Source organism: Aquarana catesbeiana, linkage group LG02 (assembly GCF_042186555.1).
Source record: "Aquarana catesbeiana isolate 2022-GZ linkage group LG02, ASM4218655v1, whole genome shotgun sequence".
Taxonomy (NCBI): domain Eukaryota; kingdom Metazoa; phylum Chordata; class Amphibia; order Anura; family Ranidae; genus Aquarana; species Aquarana catesbeiana.
Genome location: NC_133325.1, coordinates 464,373,632 through 464,394,097, shown reverse-complemented (window position 1 = coordinate 464,394,097; position 20,466 = coordinate 464,373,632). Strand labels below are relative to the sequence as shown.

General features: G+C 41.5%; 1 protein-coding gene across 1 annotated transcript in view; it reads left to right on the top strand.

Annotated features, from left to right (window-relative positions):
* The first annotated feature begins 16,965 nt into the window (after positions 1-16,965).
* LOC141128398 (potassium voltage-gated channel subfamily A member 2) overlaps positions 16,966-20,466 on the top strand; it is a 12,458-nt gene continuing 8,957 nt past the window's right edge. Inside the window, exons 1-2 of the mRNA XM_073615674.1 lie at positions 16,966-17,496; positions 18,310-20,466. The exon at positions 18,310-20,466 is cut by the window's right edge and continues 8,957 nt beyond it. Of these exons, the coding sequence (XP_073471775.1) occupies positions 18,446-19,945 (1,500 nt within the window). The 5' untranslated portion in view covers positions 16,966-17,496; positions 18,310-18,445 and the 3' untranslated portion in view covers positions 19,946-20,466. The remainder of the gene's footprint in view (positions 17,497-18,309) is intronic.

Genomic DNA, 20,466 nt, shown 5'->3' with positions numbered 1-20,466 from the left:
CTAGGAGAGTTTAGCCTGAAATTAGGGTTTGTCTTGTGTTGTATCTTGCAGAGAAAATGGATGGCTTCAATGATCACAACTTCCTCCCCCTATTCATAGACAAGTACAGGGAGTTGCCCTGTCTGTGGCAGGTGAAACATCAGCATTATAATCAAAAACAAAAGTGGCAGGCAGTGCTGGTGAAGCCGCAGATCCCCACGGCAACATTCCCTATTTGAACGCCAAAATTGGTGGGCTGAGGAGCACTTATAATAGGGAGTGCAATAAGGTCCAGGATTCCATGAGATCAGGAGCAGCAGCAGATGCCATTTATGTCCCCAGGCTGTGGTACTATGAGAGACTTTGTTTTCTGTCAGACCAGACTCAAGTCAGGCAATCACTCTCAACCCTACCTTCCACTCTTCCTTCCACACCAGCTGAGGCTTCCGACATTCAACCTGGGCCTTTCAGCCAGGAAGAAGTAGAGGAGCCCAGCTTTAGCCAAGTATAGCATTGTTCTACAGATCTCTTGTTGTAAAATGAATGATGTTAACTAGATGTTATTACTTATCACTAATTGCTGATTTTATAAAGTGTTTTACATATCAATAGACAGTATAGACAGTAGTGGCCAAAAATGTTTGGGACAAGAATGAAAAATGCTGGGGTCACAAGGATAGTCTTTTCTATTTGTTAACATTCAATTTGCAACAGTCATGAGCTGAAAATTGTGTGTGATTGATGAATAAAAAAATAAAACTATGTCCCTTTTTCATACACAGGAAAGCCTTAGCCAGGAGGAGGGAGTGGAATGTGGCAGCCAGAAGGAGGCTGTGGAATGTGGTAGCCAGGAGGTGGCAGGGGTATGTGGTAGCCAGGAGGTGGCCCGGTCAGATAGCCTGACCAAATCCCAGGTCCCTCCCCTCCGCCTTCCAACCAAAGGGCCCAGGAAGGAGAGTAATGTGGAGGAGGCACAGCTTGGGCTGATTCAGGAGGCTAATGCTGCCCTCAGAACCACTCCCACTGTTTAAGAGGCCATTGCCTCCATGACTACATGCAAAATGCAGGAAATGGAGGAGGACCAATGCCTCATCTGTGAGGAAATGATGTATATGTCCCTAAATAAGGGGTTGAGGGACCAACTCACAAACAAAACACACCTGTGTTAGTTGGACCATCCTCCTCCACCTCCTGCCACAACTCCAAAACCACAGTCTGGAAGCAAGCCTGGAAGGAAGAGTGGAAGGAAGACAAGAGTGTGATGGCCTGGGTTCAGTCTGGTCTGACAAAAGGTGCAGGCTGTTGTATGATCACAGCCTGGGGACATATATGTCATCTGCCACTGTTCCTGATCTCTTGTAGTCCGGGACCAGATTGTGCTCACTATTATATGGACTCCTCATGCTACCAATTTTGGCTGTAAAATATTTGATGTGTGCCCTGGGGTACAAAGGCTTTGCCAATTTCACTATATTCTCCAGCATTGCCTTCCTCTTTATTTTTATTATGACCCATAATAAATGGATATTTTGGATTCACAAATACTTGCCTATGTGTTTTTTTTTTTTCACAAGAAAAACTTGCCTGTGTGTTTTACTTAAAAAAGGACATTTTGTTTGTAAGTAGGCAGATACATTTCCTAAATACAATGTCAAATTAACAAGGCACACCAGCACCAACCAACCTCCTTGAGGTTAAAAAAATACTAGATAATAATGGTGTTGTGGTAACTTGACACAAAGCGAAAAACAATATTATGGAGAGCAATAGAAAAAAAAAGCAGGAGATCTTGATAAAAAAAAAAACACTATAAACAAAAATTACAAACATTATTATGGGGATCTGACAAAAAAAAAAAAAAACATATTCAGGAGATCACAAGAAATAATAAAGAAATCATTTTTTAAGAACTCTGTGTGAATATGAGCAGCAAAACAACTTCATTATTCTAGCATTATAAAGAAGAAGAGAATGCGCTGCATTAAAAGATTTAAAAATTTGCAGAGTGACGAATGTGCTATCTCCATTACAAATGCTAGTTTTACCAGACCGAGCGCTTCCGTCTCGTAATTGATTGAGAGCATGCGTGGAACTTTGTGCGTCGGAATTGTGTACACACGATTCGAATTTACGAGAACGGATTTTGTCAGAAAATTTGAGATCTAGATCTCAAATTTTGTTTGTCGGAAATTCCGACGGAAAATGTCCGATGAAGTTTACACATGGTTGGAATTTCTGACAACAAGCTCCCATCGAACATTTCCCGTCTGAGAATCCAACCGTGTGTACGCAGCATAAGAATTTTTGCTCTGAGCACCTGAAATGTGTTCTGGGGAACTTTTTGTTGGTATGGGCTTCCCTGCTTAATGGCATCTTATCTATCCTAGTATAGGCTGCGCTGCCTATGTGCATATTATCTATCTGACTGAGTGCCATTTTTGTTTTTTTTGTTGGATTTGGTGTATCAATGGCATCTAGAGATCTTCAGTTGCCATTTAGCAATGTTGAGCATCTGGTGTATTCTTAAACTGTTAGGGAGGAGGATACCTTCAAGGCACATCTGCTCTTACTTTATCAATTGCTATATATGTATTAGGTTGATAGCTTTGTTTGGCAAGAGTTTGGGACCACAGAGGGGCCTTTGGTGGCAATGTCCTGTATATTCACATATTTGTTTCTTGCATATTATCCAGTTGCTGACTGCGCACTGTAGCTTTACTGCTACAGTGCAGGCCAGCTGCGCAGAATGACATATATATATATGTGGTCTGTGCTCTTGAGAATCTGTCTGGCTGGGGACCTGCATGCGCCCCCAACCAGCCAGCGGTGCTTTGATTTGGTACAACACCGATAAGTCATTGGGACCAAACCAATGATTTTTGGCCTGGACCTGCTGATCGGTTCTACCGAACCACAGATCAGCATCTGCCTGTGTTTACAAAACACAGGCACAAGAAATTATGAGATCATTTCTACTGGAGCCCTTTTCGGAGTAGTCACAGTGAGCAAAATCACCACACTTACAGAGTAAAAACACATTTTAACCCCCTGATCACCCCCCAGTTAACCCTTTCACTGCCCTGTCACCAGTGTTATTAGTACAGCGTACAGATTTTTTTACTGATCACTGTATTAGTGTCATGGGTGACTTCAGATAGCGATAGCGTCAGTTAGCGTCACTCGCAGATAGCGTTAGATTGCCCGCCACATATTCACCATCACATTTAACCCTTTGATTGCCAGCAACACTATCACATACACACAATAAACTTCCATTACTAGTATAGTGTCTAAACAGATCAGAATCTTTGATCAGATCAGAACTATACTATGTCCCCAATAGTATAGTGTCCTCAAAAACACAGCATTAGCAGGATTAGCCCCAACACCTGACAGCACCTGCATTTAGCTCTTCCGCCGCCACCCCCTCCCCCAACAAATGCAGTGTCAATAGATCACAGTCATTTCTGATACATTGCATACAAAACCACTCCCCCCATTGCTCTCCACTCCCCCCTGCTCTTTGTACCCCCCAGTGCTCTCCAGCCCCCGTGCTCTCCACCCCTATTTTTCTGCCCCCCCAGTGCTCTTCGCCACCCCACACTCTTAGCCCCCCCAGTGCTCTCAGCCTTCCGTGCTCTCCACCCCTGTTCTTTTTGGCCCTCCCAGTGCTCTCAAGTTCCCTCGCCCAGCACTCTCAGCTCCCCACCCCTGTGATCACCACTCCCCCCTGCTCTTTGCCCCCCACACATGTTCTCTCCAACCCCAACTCTCTGCTCTCCCTTCTCTCCAGCTCCTACCAGTGCTCTCCACTTCCCCAGGACCAGAGGACAGGCTGACTGGGGCCGGAAAATGAGGACAGCTGCAGGTGCAGGTGGCCAGGTACCAATCGATGTCACAGCAAACAGATCCTCTAGAAGGAGCACTGTCCACATCCAAAACAAGAACAGACCCTGCCCGCTGCTGGCCATCATCGAAATCCTGCCGGCATGCAAGGTACCGTACCGAACATCAACAACACACCTTCCCACAGACAGGGACTGCAGACTGGAACATGGGGCACAGGAGGGGCTGCAATGATGGGCACAGTGAGGCTGCATTCATGGGCACAGTGAGGCTGCATTCATGGGCACAGTGAGACTGTATTCACGGCACAGTAAAGCTGCATTTCTTGGGCACAGTGAGGCTGCTTTGATAGCACAGTGAGGCTGCAATGATGGGCACAGTGAGGCTGCATTGATGGGCACAGTGAGGTTGCATTGATGGGCACAGTGAGGCTGCATTGATGGGCACAATGAGGATGCATTTGATGGGCACTGATGAGGCTACATTGAGCTCTTGTATCATGTCTGCAGTCTCTGACCATCTCCTGCATCATGTCTGCAGTCTCTGAGGGAGTCTGGAGAGGAGTCAAGAGTGGGAGCACCGCTGGGATGGGGGACATGGGAGAAGTCAGACGTGTGTGGACTGTGGAGAGGAGACTATAGGATAAAACCAGAGCCACCGAGCTGGAGCCGACTGACTGAGCCCTGCATGGTGCACCTGAGAGGAGGTCAGTGACAGCACTGCTAGGCCAGTCTGAAGGGGGGGTCACTGATGTAAGGGGGGAGTGAATACGATACTGTAAGGGGGCACTGATATAAAGGGTTTCCCCCCTTATATCAGTAACCCACCCCCCCTTACACTTTAGTGTATTCTTTCTGCGGAAGGGAAGGTGGTTCCCCCCCCCCATGTTCTGAGTTCCTGGGGTCCCACTTGATGATTGACCACTTACCACTTTTTACTGGAATGTGTATATATATAGATATATAGATATCTATATATCTATATATCTATATATATAGATATCTATATATATATAGATATAAATATCTATATATATATACGGTATATATATATATATATATATATATATATATATATATATATATATATATATATATATATAAAGCCCTATGTGATTTCATATCTGTCTTATCTATATATAATACACTCTTCAAATGTGCTTTAAAATGTATGGTTTTCCCTTTCATGAACAAGAAAATAATGCTGTAGCGCTGGTTTAATAATGCTGTTGCGTTGGTACAATAATGCTGTGGGGCTGGTATGAAATTTTATTCCCAGTCCGGCCCTGCATCGGTATATGTGGAATTACACCCCAAAACACATTCTGCAGCATGTATGGGGATACCACATGTGTGAGACATTTTGGTCTTGTAATAGAAAAAAGCATGACAGGACCTCTTAAATATGAGATCTGGGGTCAAAAAGACCTCACATCTCATATTTAGACTAAAATGCAATAAAAAAAAAAAAAAAATTGTAATTTAAAAAAATTATTTTAAAAAATGGCCCTTTAAGAGCTGTGGGCGGAAGTGACGTTTTGACGTCGCTTCCGCCCAGCAATTGTATGGAGACAGGTGGGGGCCATCTTCCCCTCACTCGTCTCCATATCTGACAGGAGAACAGATGCAATCGCCTCCGCCGCTGCCGACGGCTCCGGTAAGTGGCGGAGGGCACCGGATCGCGGCGGGAGGGGGTAGCCCTCTCCCGCCACCGATAAAAGTGATCTTACGGCGAATGCGCCGCAGAGACCACTTTTATCTTGTAGTGGACTGCCCGCTGAAGACGAGGATACCGGAGTTATGGCAGCTAGCTGCTGTCATAACTACGATATCCTCCTTCAAACAGCCAGCGGGCGGTCTGTAAGTGGTCAAAGGGCGTTATTTCCTCATTACACTTCCTGACGACCTATCACAGTTTCGGAGGCCCTGAAATGCCAGGATAGTATAAAACACCCCCCAAATAAACCTTTTTGGAAAGTAGACACTCCAAGGTATTTGCTAAGAGGCATGGTGAGTATTTTGCAGATCTCCTTTGTTGCCACAAGTTTTTGAAAAATGAAGAAAGAAAAGGAAAATTTTTTTTTCTTTTCTTTTTCAAAACAAAAAATGAGATCTGCAAAATAATCACCATGCTTCTTATCAAATTCCTTGGGCTGTCTACTTTAAGAAAAAGGGTAATTTGGGGTGGGGGTGCTCTGAAACTGTGATAGGTAGTGAGGAAGTGACTAAGGAAATACGTTTTTAAAAGCCTGAAGGTGGTCATTGGATTTTGGGGGCCTGTATGTGGCTAGGCTGTCAAAAAGTCTCTCAGATGTGGTATCCCCATACTCAGGAGAAGTAGCAGAATGTGTTTTGAAGCGTTATTCTACATATACCCATTAAGACCGGAACCCACTGTGGATCGCACAGGAGCGCTGTGCGTCCCTGTTCCCTGTTTCAGAGATGAATCAGGGCCGATTCTATGCCTGAATTTGGCCCTGAAACGGAGCCAAAGACGCACAACATTTCTGTGCAGTGCGCTCTGCAGCCGCAACGGAGATATGTGAACCGGCTCCATAGGGAGCCAGTCACATTCTCCTGCTATTCGAATTGGATGTGGGGAAACCTAATCTAATTTGCATAGGTGTGAACCCTGCTTGAATGTATGAGCAATATATAATTTAAGTGACAACTTTGTGTAAAAAAAAAAAATTTTGTTATAATCCAAAAACTTGTGGCAAAAAATAAAATCTTCCATGGACTCAACATGCATCTCAGCAAATAGCTTGGGGTGTCTACTTTCCAAAAAGGGGTCATTTGGGGAAGTTGTGCTATCCTGGCATTTCAGGACCTCTGAAACTGTGATAGGTAGTCAGGAAGAGAAATAAGAAAATGAATTCCCTTTGAAAGCCTGAAGGTGGTACACGGCTAGGCTCCCAAAAAAAGCTCACACATGTGGTTTCCCCGTACTCAGGAGAAGCAACAGAATGTATTTTAGGGTGTAATTCCACATATACCCATGGCATGTGTGATAAATATCTTATTGAAATTTGCAACTTTGTGTAAAACAAAAGGAAAACATTGTTTTTAAAACTTGTGACAAAAAATAAAATCTTCTATGGGCTCAATATGCCCCAAATTCATTGGGATGTCTACTTTCCATAAAGGGGTCATTTGGGGTTTTTTTGTACTGTCCTGGCATTTCAGCACCTCAAGAAATGTGATAGGCATTCAGTAAAAGCTGCCTAAATTCCAGTATATACCGTATTTATCGGCGTATAACACGTACTTTTTTCCCCTTAAAATCAGGGGAAAGTCGTGGGTGCATGTTATACGCCGATCCCCGCTATCGCTATGTGAATGTCGGCGATCGCCGCCGACATTTACATAGCGAGTAGTTTCAAATATGGCGCCGCGGACTTCGGAAGGACTCGGCGGTGCTGAACGAGCGCCGCCGAAATCACAGAGCCGAGATACACATAGTCGGGTGTATTCGGCTCTTTCCGGCGCCGCTCACTGTCACGCCCAGTCCCGCCATTGGACCTGTGTTATGTCCATCATAGGGCGGGACTGGGCGGGACTGTGAGCGGCGCCGGAAAGAGCCGAGAACCCTCGGCTATGTGTATCTCGGCGGCGTTCGTTCACTTCCGCCGGCGCCGAGTCTCTCCGAACTCCGCGGCGCCATATTTAAAACTACTTCTATGTGTATGGCGGCGGCGGCAGCGGCAGGAGGCATGGACACTAGGCTGCACTGGGGACAAGGCTGCAGGGACAAGGCTGCACTGGGGACAAGGCTGCAGGGACAAGGCTGCACTGGGGACAAGGCTGCATTGATAAGGCTGCACTGGGGACAAGGCTGCATTGATAAGGCTGCACTGGGGACAAGGCTGCATTGACAAGGCTGCATTGACAAGGCTGCACTGGGGACAAGGCTGCACTGACAAGGCTGCACTGGGGACAAGGCTGCATTGACAAGGCTGCACTGGGGCAAAGCTGCACTGACAAGGCTGCACTGGGGCAAAGCTGCATTGACAAGGCTGCACTGACACTGAAAAGGCTGCAATGACACTGAAAAGGCTGCAGATGAACACTGATGAGGCTGCATTGATGGGCATTTTAATGTAAGTTTCTTTTCCTTAAACTTCCCTCCTAAAAGTTTTTTTCCTTAAAATTCTCTCCTAAACTTGGGGTGCGTGTTATACGCCGGCGCGTGTTATACGCCGATAAATACGGTATACCATAGTTTGTAGACTCTATAACTTTCCCACAAACCAATTAATATACACTTATTGGGAATTCTTTTTACCAAAAACATGTAGCAGAATCTTTTTACCAAAAACATGTAGCAGAATACATTTTGACTAAATTTGAGTTTATTTGATATTTTTTTATAACTGAAAGTAGAAGATATCGTTATATCGCAAATTATAAAATAAAAAAAACTGTGAACATCAAATACCACCAAAAGAAAGCTCTATTTGTATGAAAAAATACCAGTTAAAGTAGCACAGTGCCAAATAGCAAAATATGGCCTGGTCAGGAAGGGGGTAAAACCTTCTGGAGCTCAAGTGGTTATACTTGCAAAAGTATGTAACAAAAACCTCTGTTTTTAAAGCAAATTTTTGAAACAGTGTAGTCTTTGTTTTTGTGCTGACAAGCTGGTAATTGTGCTAGGGTACTTTTTGTATTGTAAATGTTTAATATACAAAGAAATTACTGACAGCAACATAAAGTGGGTGGGTGGGTAGGTGTGTGCAACCCCCTGAACAACATTCTGCCCTAAGCCATGGTGATGCTGGCTGAACCGGCGCTGGAGTTATAGGGGAAACCTCTAAAAGCTGGGATTCCTGCCAGGTACGTGCATTGGAACCTTACAATGTAAGGCAAGCTATGTTTAAACTGCTATATGTACAAACAGCTGCTGTGAATTTTTTCCCTTCAAAAGAAGGAGGCTTGATCCACAACAGGTCCACAGCTGTATTTTAGGCCACACTAATGTACACTAGGTCCACTGCCAAATGGTACTCCATCTTACATTACTGTCTGGAAAAGAGGTTATTTTATTAGAATGCATTTGTGATTTTCTACTGAGTTTCACATGATTCTAGAAACATTTGCCATTTAATCATTCTGTGTTGTAAACAGGTCATATGACTCATTTGACTACTATGCTAAAGCACTAATCACCAAAGCTGCCTTCTGTGCAAGTTTACAAGAAGTGATGGGGTCATCATGTTGTTGCCTGGATAGAATATAACATCGTTTGCAAATATAACAGAAAAAACAAGTCATCCAAAGATTCTGGAAATCACCTGTCATTTATACTCCATCATCCAGCCATGTGATTCATAGCAAGGATCTCCCAGAATTACTGAAGTGACCAAACATGCCTTTCAAAACACACCTCACATGCAGAACTGCATTAAGAAACTCATCTTTTGTCTGCAAGTCCTACTCAGACTAGCAGATTTGTGAGTCAAATGGCTCTGGCAGAAGACATTTGGTCCACATACTGTAGATATCGTATAATGAGGGCGCCAAACAAATGTCCAAGAGCCTTCAGCAAGGCTCAAGAATATTGAATTGACTAAGATACACGGATACCATCTGTACTCTGCTTTTCTGCTGAAAATTGTTTCAGAAGGCAAGTTATGCAAGTGTTAACAGGTGCGGTAAAGCCTTTGTTCCTTGGTAATACTGACCTAACCTATTAAGTACTTGCTATCACTGACATAACTTGCCTTCTGAAACAATTCCAAGCAGAAAACCGGAGTACAGATTTGTCTCATAACTGCTCATCTGAGACCATTTAACCACTTGACCTCCAGAAGGTTTTATCTACTTCATGACCAGGGCATTTTTTGCTATTCAACACTGTGCTACTTTAACTGGCAATTGGGCAGTCATACAACACAGTACGCAGATTAAATTTTTATCATTTTTTTCACACAAATAGAGCTTTCTTTGGGTGGTATTTAGTCACCACAGTTTTTTTTTGCTATATAAATGAAAAAAAAAAAAAAAGAAAAAAAAAACAATATTTTCTACTTTCTGTTGTAGAAACATATCCTATAAAATCAAATTTCTTCATAAATTTAGGCCAAAATCTATTCTGTTACATGTCTTTGGTAAAAAAATTCCTGATGTACAGATGGCCTATCTCATTTCTTGAGGCCCTAAAATGCCAGGACAGTACAAATACCTCCAAATGACCGCATTTTAGAAAGTAGACAGCCCAAGGTATTGGTCAGGGTGATGGCCCGCTTTGTGAAACTGACAAAAAAGAGTACCAGACAGTCATCTCATGAATCCATTTTATTTTATTGCTAATAGAATTGAGTCACATGAACGATAAAATCACCACTGCATTTAGCCCCTGAAACGTGTTGTTTAGACAGTCTTGCACTCCTTTAGTAGACTTCTTTGAGCAGGCAGTCCATTTAATAATATGAGGATCCAAATTTTACATATTGGAAGGTCAGGAGCATGTAACATACAGTACAGTGTGTAGAGTGATGTGGTCAGCAGTATGTAACTTACAGTACTGCGTATAGTGTGGAGCGTTCACCACCATCCATGTACAATGCTGTGAACAGTGTGGTATGGTCAGAAGTATATAGCTTGAAATAAAGACTATAAAGAGGTGTGATCAGGTCAAGAGTATTAAATGTATAGTACAGCTTACAAATTTCGTAACAAATAGTACACAATACACAGTGGAGCTATCAGGTGTAAGTAGCACATAGCATGGCATACAGAATGGTGCAGTCAGAATTTTTTTTTTTTTACATGTAAACTAAGGTCATGCTGAGTCATGTACTTGCCCTTGTTCATTTAGAATCAATAGCTGGCCTACTACAGCGAACTACATCTCCCTGCATGGCCTCAGTTTATGTAAAAAGCACAACCCCCAATAAACCTTACAGTGATAGGAACCTAGTGATTATCTATCCTATCTATTAACTATCCTATGTGATGCTTCAGCAAACTAAAAGTGTTATGCGAGAATACATGAATTTCTTCTGCAGCGATAGCAGGATAATTGGCTTCAGTAAATGAAAGTCAGTGGGAATGGGAGGGAATAGTTCCTTGAAGTCAAATGGAGAGAAAAAAATGCCCTTGCATCATTGAAAAGGGGAAATGCCCTGACGTCCATAGAAAGCAAAAAAGCCCTGGCATCAGTTGGAGAGAAAATGTCCTGGCATCAATTGGAGTTAAAGTACCCTGGAGTCAGTGGGAGGATAAGTGTCCCCTGGCATTGGTGGTCATAAAGTTAAGGAAAGCCCCAATCACTATATGGTGAATATTATAAAGCCAGTGGGTGACCACACTATCCGAGACACCCATTCATCTCAGATAACAGCTGCTTCTGATCTTCAAAAAAATTCAATGAGCTGATAAGATTGCTTTAACAGCCATGAAATGCCAGAAGCAAAATGTTGGCAATGCACCTTCAAACCTTCTTTTGGAGGACATAGGCTTGGAGTGCTAAAAAAAAAACACTTTTCTGTAACATTTAAAGTATTTTGTGCACTGAATATACTGCCTGCTGCTTTTTTAACCGCTTAAGGACCAGCCGCCGCAGTTCTACTGCGGCAGGTTGGCTCTCCTGGGAGAATCGCTGTCATGGTACCTCGGCCGCTTTAAGACCACTAGGGGGCACCGGCAGAGCGACCCTGGAGCCGATACGCGTGGCCGGCGGCCGCGATGTCCGCCGGCCACCCGCGATCGCTCCTGAGAGAGACAGAACCGGGATCTGTCAATGTAACCAGACAGATCCCCGTTCTGTCAGGGAAGGATAGACAGATCGTCTGTTTCTAGTGATTAGGAATAGCGATCTGTCTCCTACCCCAGTCACTGCACTGCACCCACAGTTGGAAACACCTCCCTAGGGAACACTTAACCCCTTGATCGCCCCCTAGTGTTAACCCCTTCCCTGCCAGTGACATTTATACAGTAATCAGTGGCTATTTTTAGCACTGATCACTGTATGCCGCAATGTCGCAGTCCCGCTAAAAATTGTTGATCACTGCCATTACTAGTAAAAAAAATAATAATAATAAAAATGCCATAAATACATCCCCTATTTTGGAGACATGATAACTTTTGCGCAAACCAGTCAATATACGCTTATTGCAATATTTTTTTACCAAAAGTATGTAGAAGAATACATATTAGCCTAAACTGATGAAGAAATGTGTTTTTTTACATATGTTTTGGGGATATTTATTATAGAAAAAAGTAAACAATATATATATATATATTTTTTTTTTTCAAAATTGTCGTTTTTTTTTTTTTGTTTTTAGAGCAAAAAAAAAAAAAAACGCAGAGGTGATCAAATACCACCAAAAGAAAGCTCTATTTGGGCAAAAAAAGAACACAGGGTACAGAATTGCAAGACCGCGCAATTGTCAGTTAAAGCGACGCGGTGCCATATTGCAAAAAATGGCTTGGTCATTAAGGGGTTAAAGCACTTACGGAGTCTCTACTTGGCTCACTTGAGCATATACAAACTGCAGGTAACACCTTCACTGAAATTATTATCAAAGGCGCTGGGAGGAGGAATTATTTACTGCCCTTCCCAACTTCCCAGACTGCCATAGCAACTGTTCTAACACTGGTAATGGTTTCCTAGCTTTAAAAGGTGTTGAGTTATTGATCTAACAGCAAGGTTGCTTTTGCACAGTCATTTATCATTGTTTTTCTAATTTGCTTAAGTTGCATTCTCTTTATCTGCCATTGAATGGATCACAGCAGCTTAAACTGAACTTTAAAAGGAACTGCAAAGCATTACAATACATGTTTAAATTGCTGAACTTTTATTTATTCATTTAGCTTAATTTCACTCAGACTGATTATTTAAAGTCTATTCTGCCTATATTTTGCCCCCCCCCCCCCCAAAAAAAAACAAACAAACAAAAAAAAAAACAGCATTCCAATGAAATGTTAGAATAAAGCTTTTTCTGTTTTATTGCATAGCTCATTTTAGAAACAGTGATGTTACTACTGGGCCTATGGGCCTCTCTATAGAATGCAGGCTGATTATGGCTGGTGGTAGGGGTCAGCAGGGTGCTATACATAGTTTCCTGAAGATATAACAGCCTTGGTACTTTTCTCAAGAGCCCTCAGCTCTGATGCAAGATGTTGCCTGACTCCTAGAAGAAGCTATGCACTTATCAAAATACCTTGATGTGTCCATCTGGAGTAGCAGAAATTCGTAGGCAGGATGTATTTGCATGAAGCTTGCTCTAGGTAATGCCAACAGTAAATGAAGTCATGGGTCATGTACAGTTGGGCTGAAAAGGGAAGGGCTAGATCAGTGGTCTCCAAACTCGGGATCCAGATGTGGCCCTTTGCTTGCCTTTATCCAGCCCTTGGGATACTTTTCCTCCAGCTGACACCAATGATGGGGCACCATTCCTCCCACTAACACCAATAATGAGGCACTATTCCTCCCACTCATACCCACAATGAGACACTATTCCTCCCACTAAAACCAAAAATGGGGCATTTTTTTACTCCCACTGACACTGGGGCATTGTTTACTCCCACTGGCCATAGTCCGGCCCCCCTAAAGCCTAATGGACAATAAACTGGCAATTTGTTTGGAAAGTTTGGAGACTCTTGGGCTAGATGGTGCTAGATGTCTTCCAGCTAGGAAATTAGGTGGGCTGTATTTGATTTGCTGCAATTTCTGATGTACATTGTGAGAAGCTCACAACGTGCAGGGAAATCAGAGTAAGCTATTTCAGTACAGGGGAGGAACTTCTATAACTGTGCAAGACTGAAGTTATGGCTGGTGATCAGCTTTAACTTTACAATTGCCTCTTTCATTTCACAACTAGATCTATACAATCCTTGTTTTGTAAATAATATAGTATATCCCCTTGATTTAGGAGTAGTTAGTGTGCACTTAATATGCTACTATAATGCCCAGAAATATCCCAAACTGCTACAAAATGAAGGTAGGTGGTGGCATTCCACCAGCACTTCCATGACTCAGTTATGGAAGCAATTAAAAGACTTTCACATAGTAACCTTTCTAATAAAACACTGGAGCAAAGAGGAGTAGAGAAGCGCCTCCTCTGTGTCTTAGGATAGTGCTGTCTAGGGCCAGGACAAGGGGTTAGCAAGAGAGGTAGCCATCTGATTGGTGGTGTTGTCTGCTTGGGTCTTTTATCCTGGTTGGTACTGGACTGTCATCATATTTTAATGATTTCAAATATTTTTTTTACACTATGCAATTTTCTGTTATAGAATGTGTAAGAATTTAAAGAGGCCCTGTCATTAGAACAAATCATATTCTTTTTCACCTTAAAATTGATACGGGCGGACACCTGCTACCCTTTGCAATCTCACCATCCTCTAGCTAAATACTAGATTTCATAAAAAAAAAAAAAATGATACGGGCGGACACCTGCTACCCTTTGCAATCTCACCATCCTCTAGCTAAATACTAGATTTCATAAAAAAAAAAAAAAAAAAATGAAAGCCCTGATTTTTTTTTTTTTACCTGTAACCAGAGCAGCACCACCCTAACCCCCAGAGGCATGGTATAACCCCGACTGACAGGGTGGGCTGACATTTGACTAACACTTATGCAATCTTCAGGGCTAAAATGATTTTTTAAATATGTGTGCAAAAAACAAAAAAAATTGTTCTGGCAGCGAAAGGGTTCAACCAGAGTTTAGTCTAATATTAAGTCAGTACCAAAAAAATATTTAGATGAGTCAGTCGAACTACAGATGCTTATTTTCTGCAACCTAAATTTAAATGTTGGCACAATCGCTAATTGATTCTCTAAGATTTTCAACAGCACCTTATTTGTTTATTGAGGATTTCCCCACAACGTAGCCCAACATATATGCTAACAAAGCTATGTTACATTACTTTCCAGTGTAAAAAGCTTGAGGCTACATGTATTGATATGAAAGCTGCTTTTATTTAGTCAAAAGGCTGTCAGGTAGGGAAGAGATACTACAGTGCAGTGAAGTCTTTATGTATGCACTGCATGCCTTACTGCAGAACCAATTGTAAGCTTCTGCCTTTCCCCCATTAAGTAAAGGTTTACCACAAACTGGGTAAATGGATGCTTCAGATTTCCAATGAAAAGGGTAAATCAAACATGCCAATTACCTCATTGCATGCAGATTGTGACCTGTTCTAGTCTATGAGAGAGAATTTGTAAATAGCATGTGTGATATAGGATGCCAACTGCCTGCAATGTGGCTCATTGTCATCAACACTGTGCATGCTGCTGTGATGAAACACCAATTAAAGCCACTTGCATAAAACAAGCCAAATTACATCTACAAGGATCGTTTTTGTGTAACTGGTTAATGTGTAAAGTCTTTACTACTTGAAAGCAAAGGGACCTCAACAAAAGAAACCGTGATTACATGGGTACAGTTTTAAAAGACACCACCCATAGTAATTTGATGAGCTGTAAAAGGTAAGCATTTTTTCAATTTGACTCGAAGATGGTAAAGGTTTTTTTTTTTTTTCCTACTGGATCATGGAATAAGCATATGTTCTGTGTTACCATTATTTAATGCAATTATTTCTAACAAAAGATTTGACTTTTTTTTAACCATGTATTGGGAGCGCCACTGCCAATTTGAGTTTTTGATCCTAATCTAGCAGTTTATTATAACATAAGAGCATAGCTCATTAATGGAATCTGTAGCCTATGCTTAATAGGGGAATTCCTGCCTCCTGTGCAGAGAACTGTAAGGAATGTACTATTTCTCTGATGTTGAGGGACGGGAGGCGATGGGTAAGAAAATGGACTGCTGTGATGCCTTCTGCATAGCGAGACAATACCCAATTGTGTTATCCATGACTGTAACCCAAATCTAGGCTCCCGTAATGTTCAGAATAAAAGGCCAGGACTATTTCTGAACATAAAGTCTAAAGAAATCAAGCAGAGCCCCACCTGTTCCCAGACTAATTCTCTAATCCCTGTTGCTGTGAAGAAATAGCAGTGTGGCTGCTGTAGGTAGAGGACTAGAGGGATTTTCTTTAACTCTTCAGCTACGAAAAGTCTGCAGTCTAAGAAAAATCAGTGGCATGCTCTCATTATGTGTCAGATTAGGGCATAGACTGGTAGCCCCCAGCAGTGAAATGGTAGAGAAAGGAGGGATGAACTTGGGATCTCCCCATTCCAACATCAGCAACAAATCTCCTGTTATGATAATAATAACAATGGTCTATACATAGTGCATATTATGCATTTAATCTATCTGGTGCATGGTAAAGGTGGTGCTGTACCCAATGACACATTTTACGGTGGGGTGTATCTTGTATGTTCAGTAGGCAGAGTATTAGATTTGCTAAGATTGTTTTTGCAATAGATCAAATGTCAGCTTGCTGTCTGCTGTCAGTAAACCTATCCAATTGATTCAAGGCTCACTACCCAGGCAGCTCATTTGATATGCAGAATACACTTGAATACACATGTCATTTGTCTTCTCTGTGAGCTGTGTGAGCTGTGTGACCTGGGCAGGAGACGAAAAACAAAAAAAAACCTGTTTTATTGCCCTAAGGGGTGGTGATCCACAGCATCCTGTGAGAACTCTGACTGATTACATAGAGGGCAAGCATTGCCCTTTCATTTGGGATACTTTAAAGAGAGACTGCTACAGTGTGCTTCCCCTTTTATAATGGAAACTGCTCTGGTGATACCCACATATAATATTCATATGGCTTCATGTACTACACAGATTACTTGTGATGACTGATGAAGGGCATTATACAAGAACACTGCAGTTTACATATTTATTTATTTAAATTATATATATATATATATATATATATATATATATATATATATAGTTTAACATTCTAGAAAGTAAAGGGTTAATGATACACATTGAATACACTATGCTGCATTCTTGACATTTTTCATTTTGTTTCGTAACCGCATGCAAGGGGTCAAGTTCCTACTGCTTTTGTGTACCACCTGGAGGCCATTATTTGTACATTATTTTATGGTCCCCAGGTCAATATCACAGCAGGTATTGTAATGTAACTAAAAGAATGATGAATCAGCTGTGCAGTTGACACATGCTATGCACATACAGACACATATGAAGCCAGGGTGCACTGTTTCTATGTGCCTGCTCTCTGAGATGCTGTATGCTTTGTAAATTCCTACATTTCCTCTGTTCAGCTCTCCCTGAAACGTGGGATGTGCTGTGAATACTGCCTCTTGTTTTGTTGCAGTGCAGAATAGCGAAGCATCATAACGCAGGCTGACAAGGGGGAAGGCTGTGTGACTACTGCATCTGGAAACTGGGTCTCTGCAGATGTTTCATGATGTACCAGCCTTACCTAGCTCCTGTTTTTTTATTTCTTACCACCAGGCAACGTCACTCCTCCTGAGGGCACCAGACTTTTTTTTTTCCTTTTTTTTTGCTGAGCTTAGCATCTTCCATTTATCACATTATATGCTTTAACGGAGGATTTCAAGCAAGGGAACCTGCCAGACCAATGTTGTCCTTTCACTTCAAGAAGAATAAGCACCTTTCAGCCAGGAATCCCCCATTTTTGTATCAACTGATTTCATATTTTGGATTCTTAGGACAAACAAATTTATAGGATGCCAGAAAATCTGTTTTCCTTCATTGTATTCTCCAGAGGGCAGAGTCTACATAGCCTGGTTACTAAGAAACCTGGAGGATTGTTTCTCAAGGTAATGTCTTGTTTCAGTGCTTTCATACAGGTTCCCAATGACACTGAAAATGCTGACATAATTTTATGATCGCAATTAAGCATTTTGTTCTAATCAGCATGTTGCATGTTTGGTCCCTGTCTAGATCTGCAGACATTAGCTGCATGTTTCCTGTTACTTGATTCACAATCAAAATGCACCTGTTAAAAAATTGATTATGCTGAACCTAGAATATTTTCTTGAATTTTTAAATGTCTGCTATTACATGGTGTGCTTTAAAGATTTCCTATTGAAGATATTCATTGTAAGATCATATAATGTTATTAAATATGATTTTGCCCTCTATAGCAAGATTCCATATTGTAATGATTAAATTCAACATCTATTTATTGATAGATTGATATGGTTTTATCTTTGACAATATATTGACCGTATTACATGACTGAAGAACTTGATGATATGTGTGTGAGAGAACAGTGAATATTGCTCAAATACAGTGCTGCATACAGGAAGCATTCTTGACATTACTTTTATGTCCTTGTAATGTAGATGACTTCTAATGCCCATGGGATCTCATTTTAGTTCACTGCAATTAAACAACATTAAGATTCATGCCTAAAATATTGCTTTTTTTTTGGAACACAGGATGCATACCTTTAATCTATACAACACCCCAGGGTGCATTAATCTATGGACCATTTCAGCATCTTAACCTTCTCCATGCTGATGGTTTCCTTCTGGGAAATTGTGTTCAAAGCAAATCTAGCAACATCTCAGGTCTGTTGGTTTGAAAAACTATGACCCATACTCTAATTATTTTCTCCTCTTTTATAGGTGAGAGGTTTTATGCCTCTCATTTCCAGAAAATATTTCCTATTCTGAGTGCACGTATTTCTACAGTGCTTCATTGTGATCTCTTTCCGGCAGCCAACCAGGAGAAACAGACTGTGCACCTTATTGGCCCATAACTATGACAGTTGCCACTGGAGATCCCACAGATGAAGCTTCAGCTTTGCCAGGTCACCCCCAAGACAGTTATGACCCTGAACCCGATCACGAATGTTGTGAGAGAGTTGTTATTAACATATCAGGATTGCGGTTTGAAACTCAGTTGAAAACCTTATCTCAGTTCCCTGAAACATTGTTGGGGGATCCTAAAAAGAGGATGAGATATTTTGATCCCTTAAGAAATGAATATTTTTTTGACAGGAACAGACCCAGTTTTGATGCCATCTTGTACTATTACCAGTCTGGAGGCAGGTTAAGAAGACCTGTAAACGTGCCCTTGGATATCTTCTCAGAGGAAATACGTTTCTATGAACTTGGTGAGGAAGCTATGGAGATCTTTAGGGAAGATGAAGGATTTATTAAAGAAGAGGAACGCCCTTTGCCAGACAATGAGTACCAGAAGCAGGTCTGGCTGCTGTTTGAATATCCAGAAAGTTCTGGTCCAGCCAGGATTATTGCAATTATATCAGTTATGGTGATATTAATCTCTATTGTGAGTTTTTGCCTTGAAACACTGCCTGTTTTTAGAGATGAAAATGAGGATATGTCTATGAGACCTGTAGATTATTACGCATATCCCAACAGTACACATCGATACCAACAATCAAACACCTTCACAGACCCTTTCTTTATTGTTGAAACACTTTGCATTATATGGTTCTCCTTTGAGTTTTTGGTTCGTTTTTTTGCCTGCCCAAGCAAAGCTGGATTTTTTACTAATATTATGAACATTATTGACATAGTGGCTATAATCCCTTACTTTATAACACTGGGTACAGAACTGGCTGAAAAAACAGAAGATGGACAGCAGGGTCAACAAGCAATGTCTTTAGCAATTCTTAGGGTAATACGACTGGTTCGAGTATTTAGGATCTTCAAACTTTCCAGACATTCAAAAGGCCTTCAGATTTTGGGTCAGACACTGAAAGCTAGCATGAGAGAACTAGGCCTTCTTATATTTTTCCTCTTTATTGGTGTAATTCTTTTCTCCAGTGCTGTATATTTTGCAGAAGCTGATGAGAGAGAATCTCAGTTTCCTAGTATCCCAGATGCCTTCTGGTGGGCTGTGGTTTCCATGACAACAGTAGGATATGGAGACATGGTCCCTACAACAATAGGTGGCAAAATAGTAGGATCTCTTTGTGCAATTGCAGGCGTGTTAACCATTGCCTTACCAGTTCCTGTTATAGTCTCCAACTTCAATTACTTCTATCATAGAGAGACAGAGGGTGAGGAGCAAGCACAGTATTTGCAAGTAACCAGCTGTCCAAAGATCCCATCTTCCCCTGACCTTCAAAAAAGCAGAAGTGCCTCCACTCTCAGTAAATCTGACTACATGGAGATTCAAGAAGGAGTTAATCATAGTAATGAAGATTTTAGGGACAAGAACTTAAAAACTGCAAACTGCACCTTAGGAAATACAAACTATGTAAATATAACCAAAATGCTGACTGATGTTTGACTTACCTGCCCCGTGCAAGATTGTATGGGGGCAGCTGCAGAATTTGTGTAATGCAATAATCTGCTAGGTAATATTTTTCTAGATGTGTCAATTCTGCATGGAAAGCAATAGTTGTATAAGTGATGTTTTATTGCATCTGCAACTAAATTCAAACTCACGGAACATCTGTTGATAACACTGATAGGCCAGAGAAATGTGGTAGCATTTCTGAGCAGAGTGTATTGAAATTAAAATGCTATAGGTACGGAGCAATCAGAAGGCCTTATTTGGCATTAGGCCCATCACCCTGGATAGTTTGTAACACTGAAAATACTCAGCTGTAAAACCCCTTGGGATACATAGGTGTCACATCAATGTTGTGCTTTGTGTCCAAATAATTAGCTTTAGCTTCATGAAGGACACTATTGATGGTAACTCTTTAAAAGAGGTTCTGCAGCAGCCAGTGACTTCACTGCCAGAACGGTTTCTTGACCCAGATAATAATGGCTTTGGGAAAGGGGTCATTAGACTTTACGTAAATT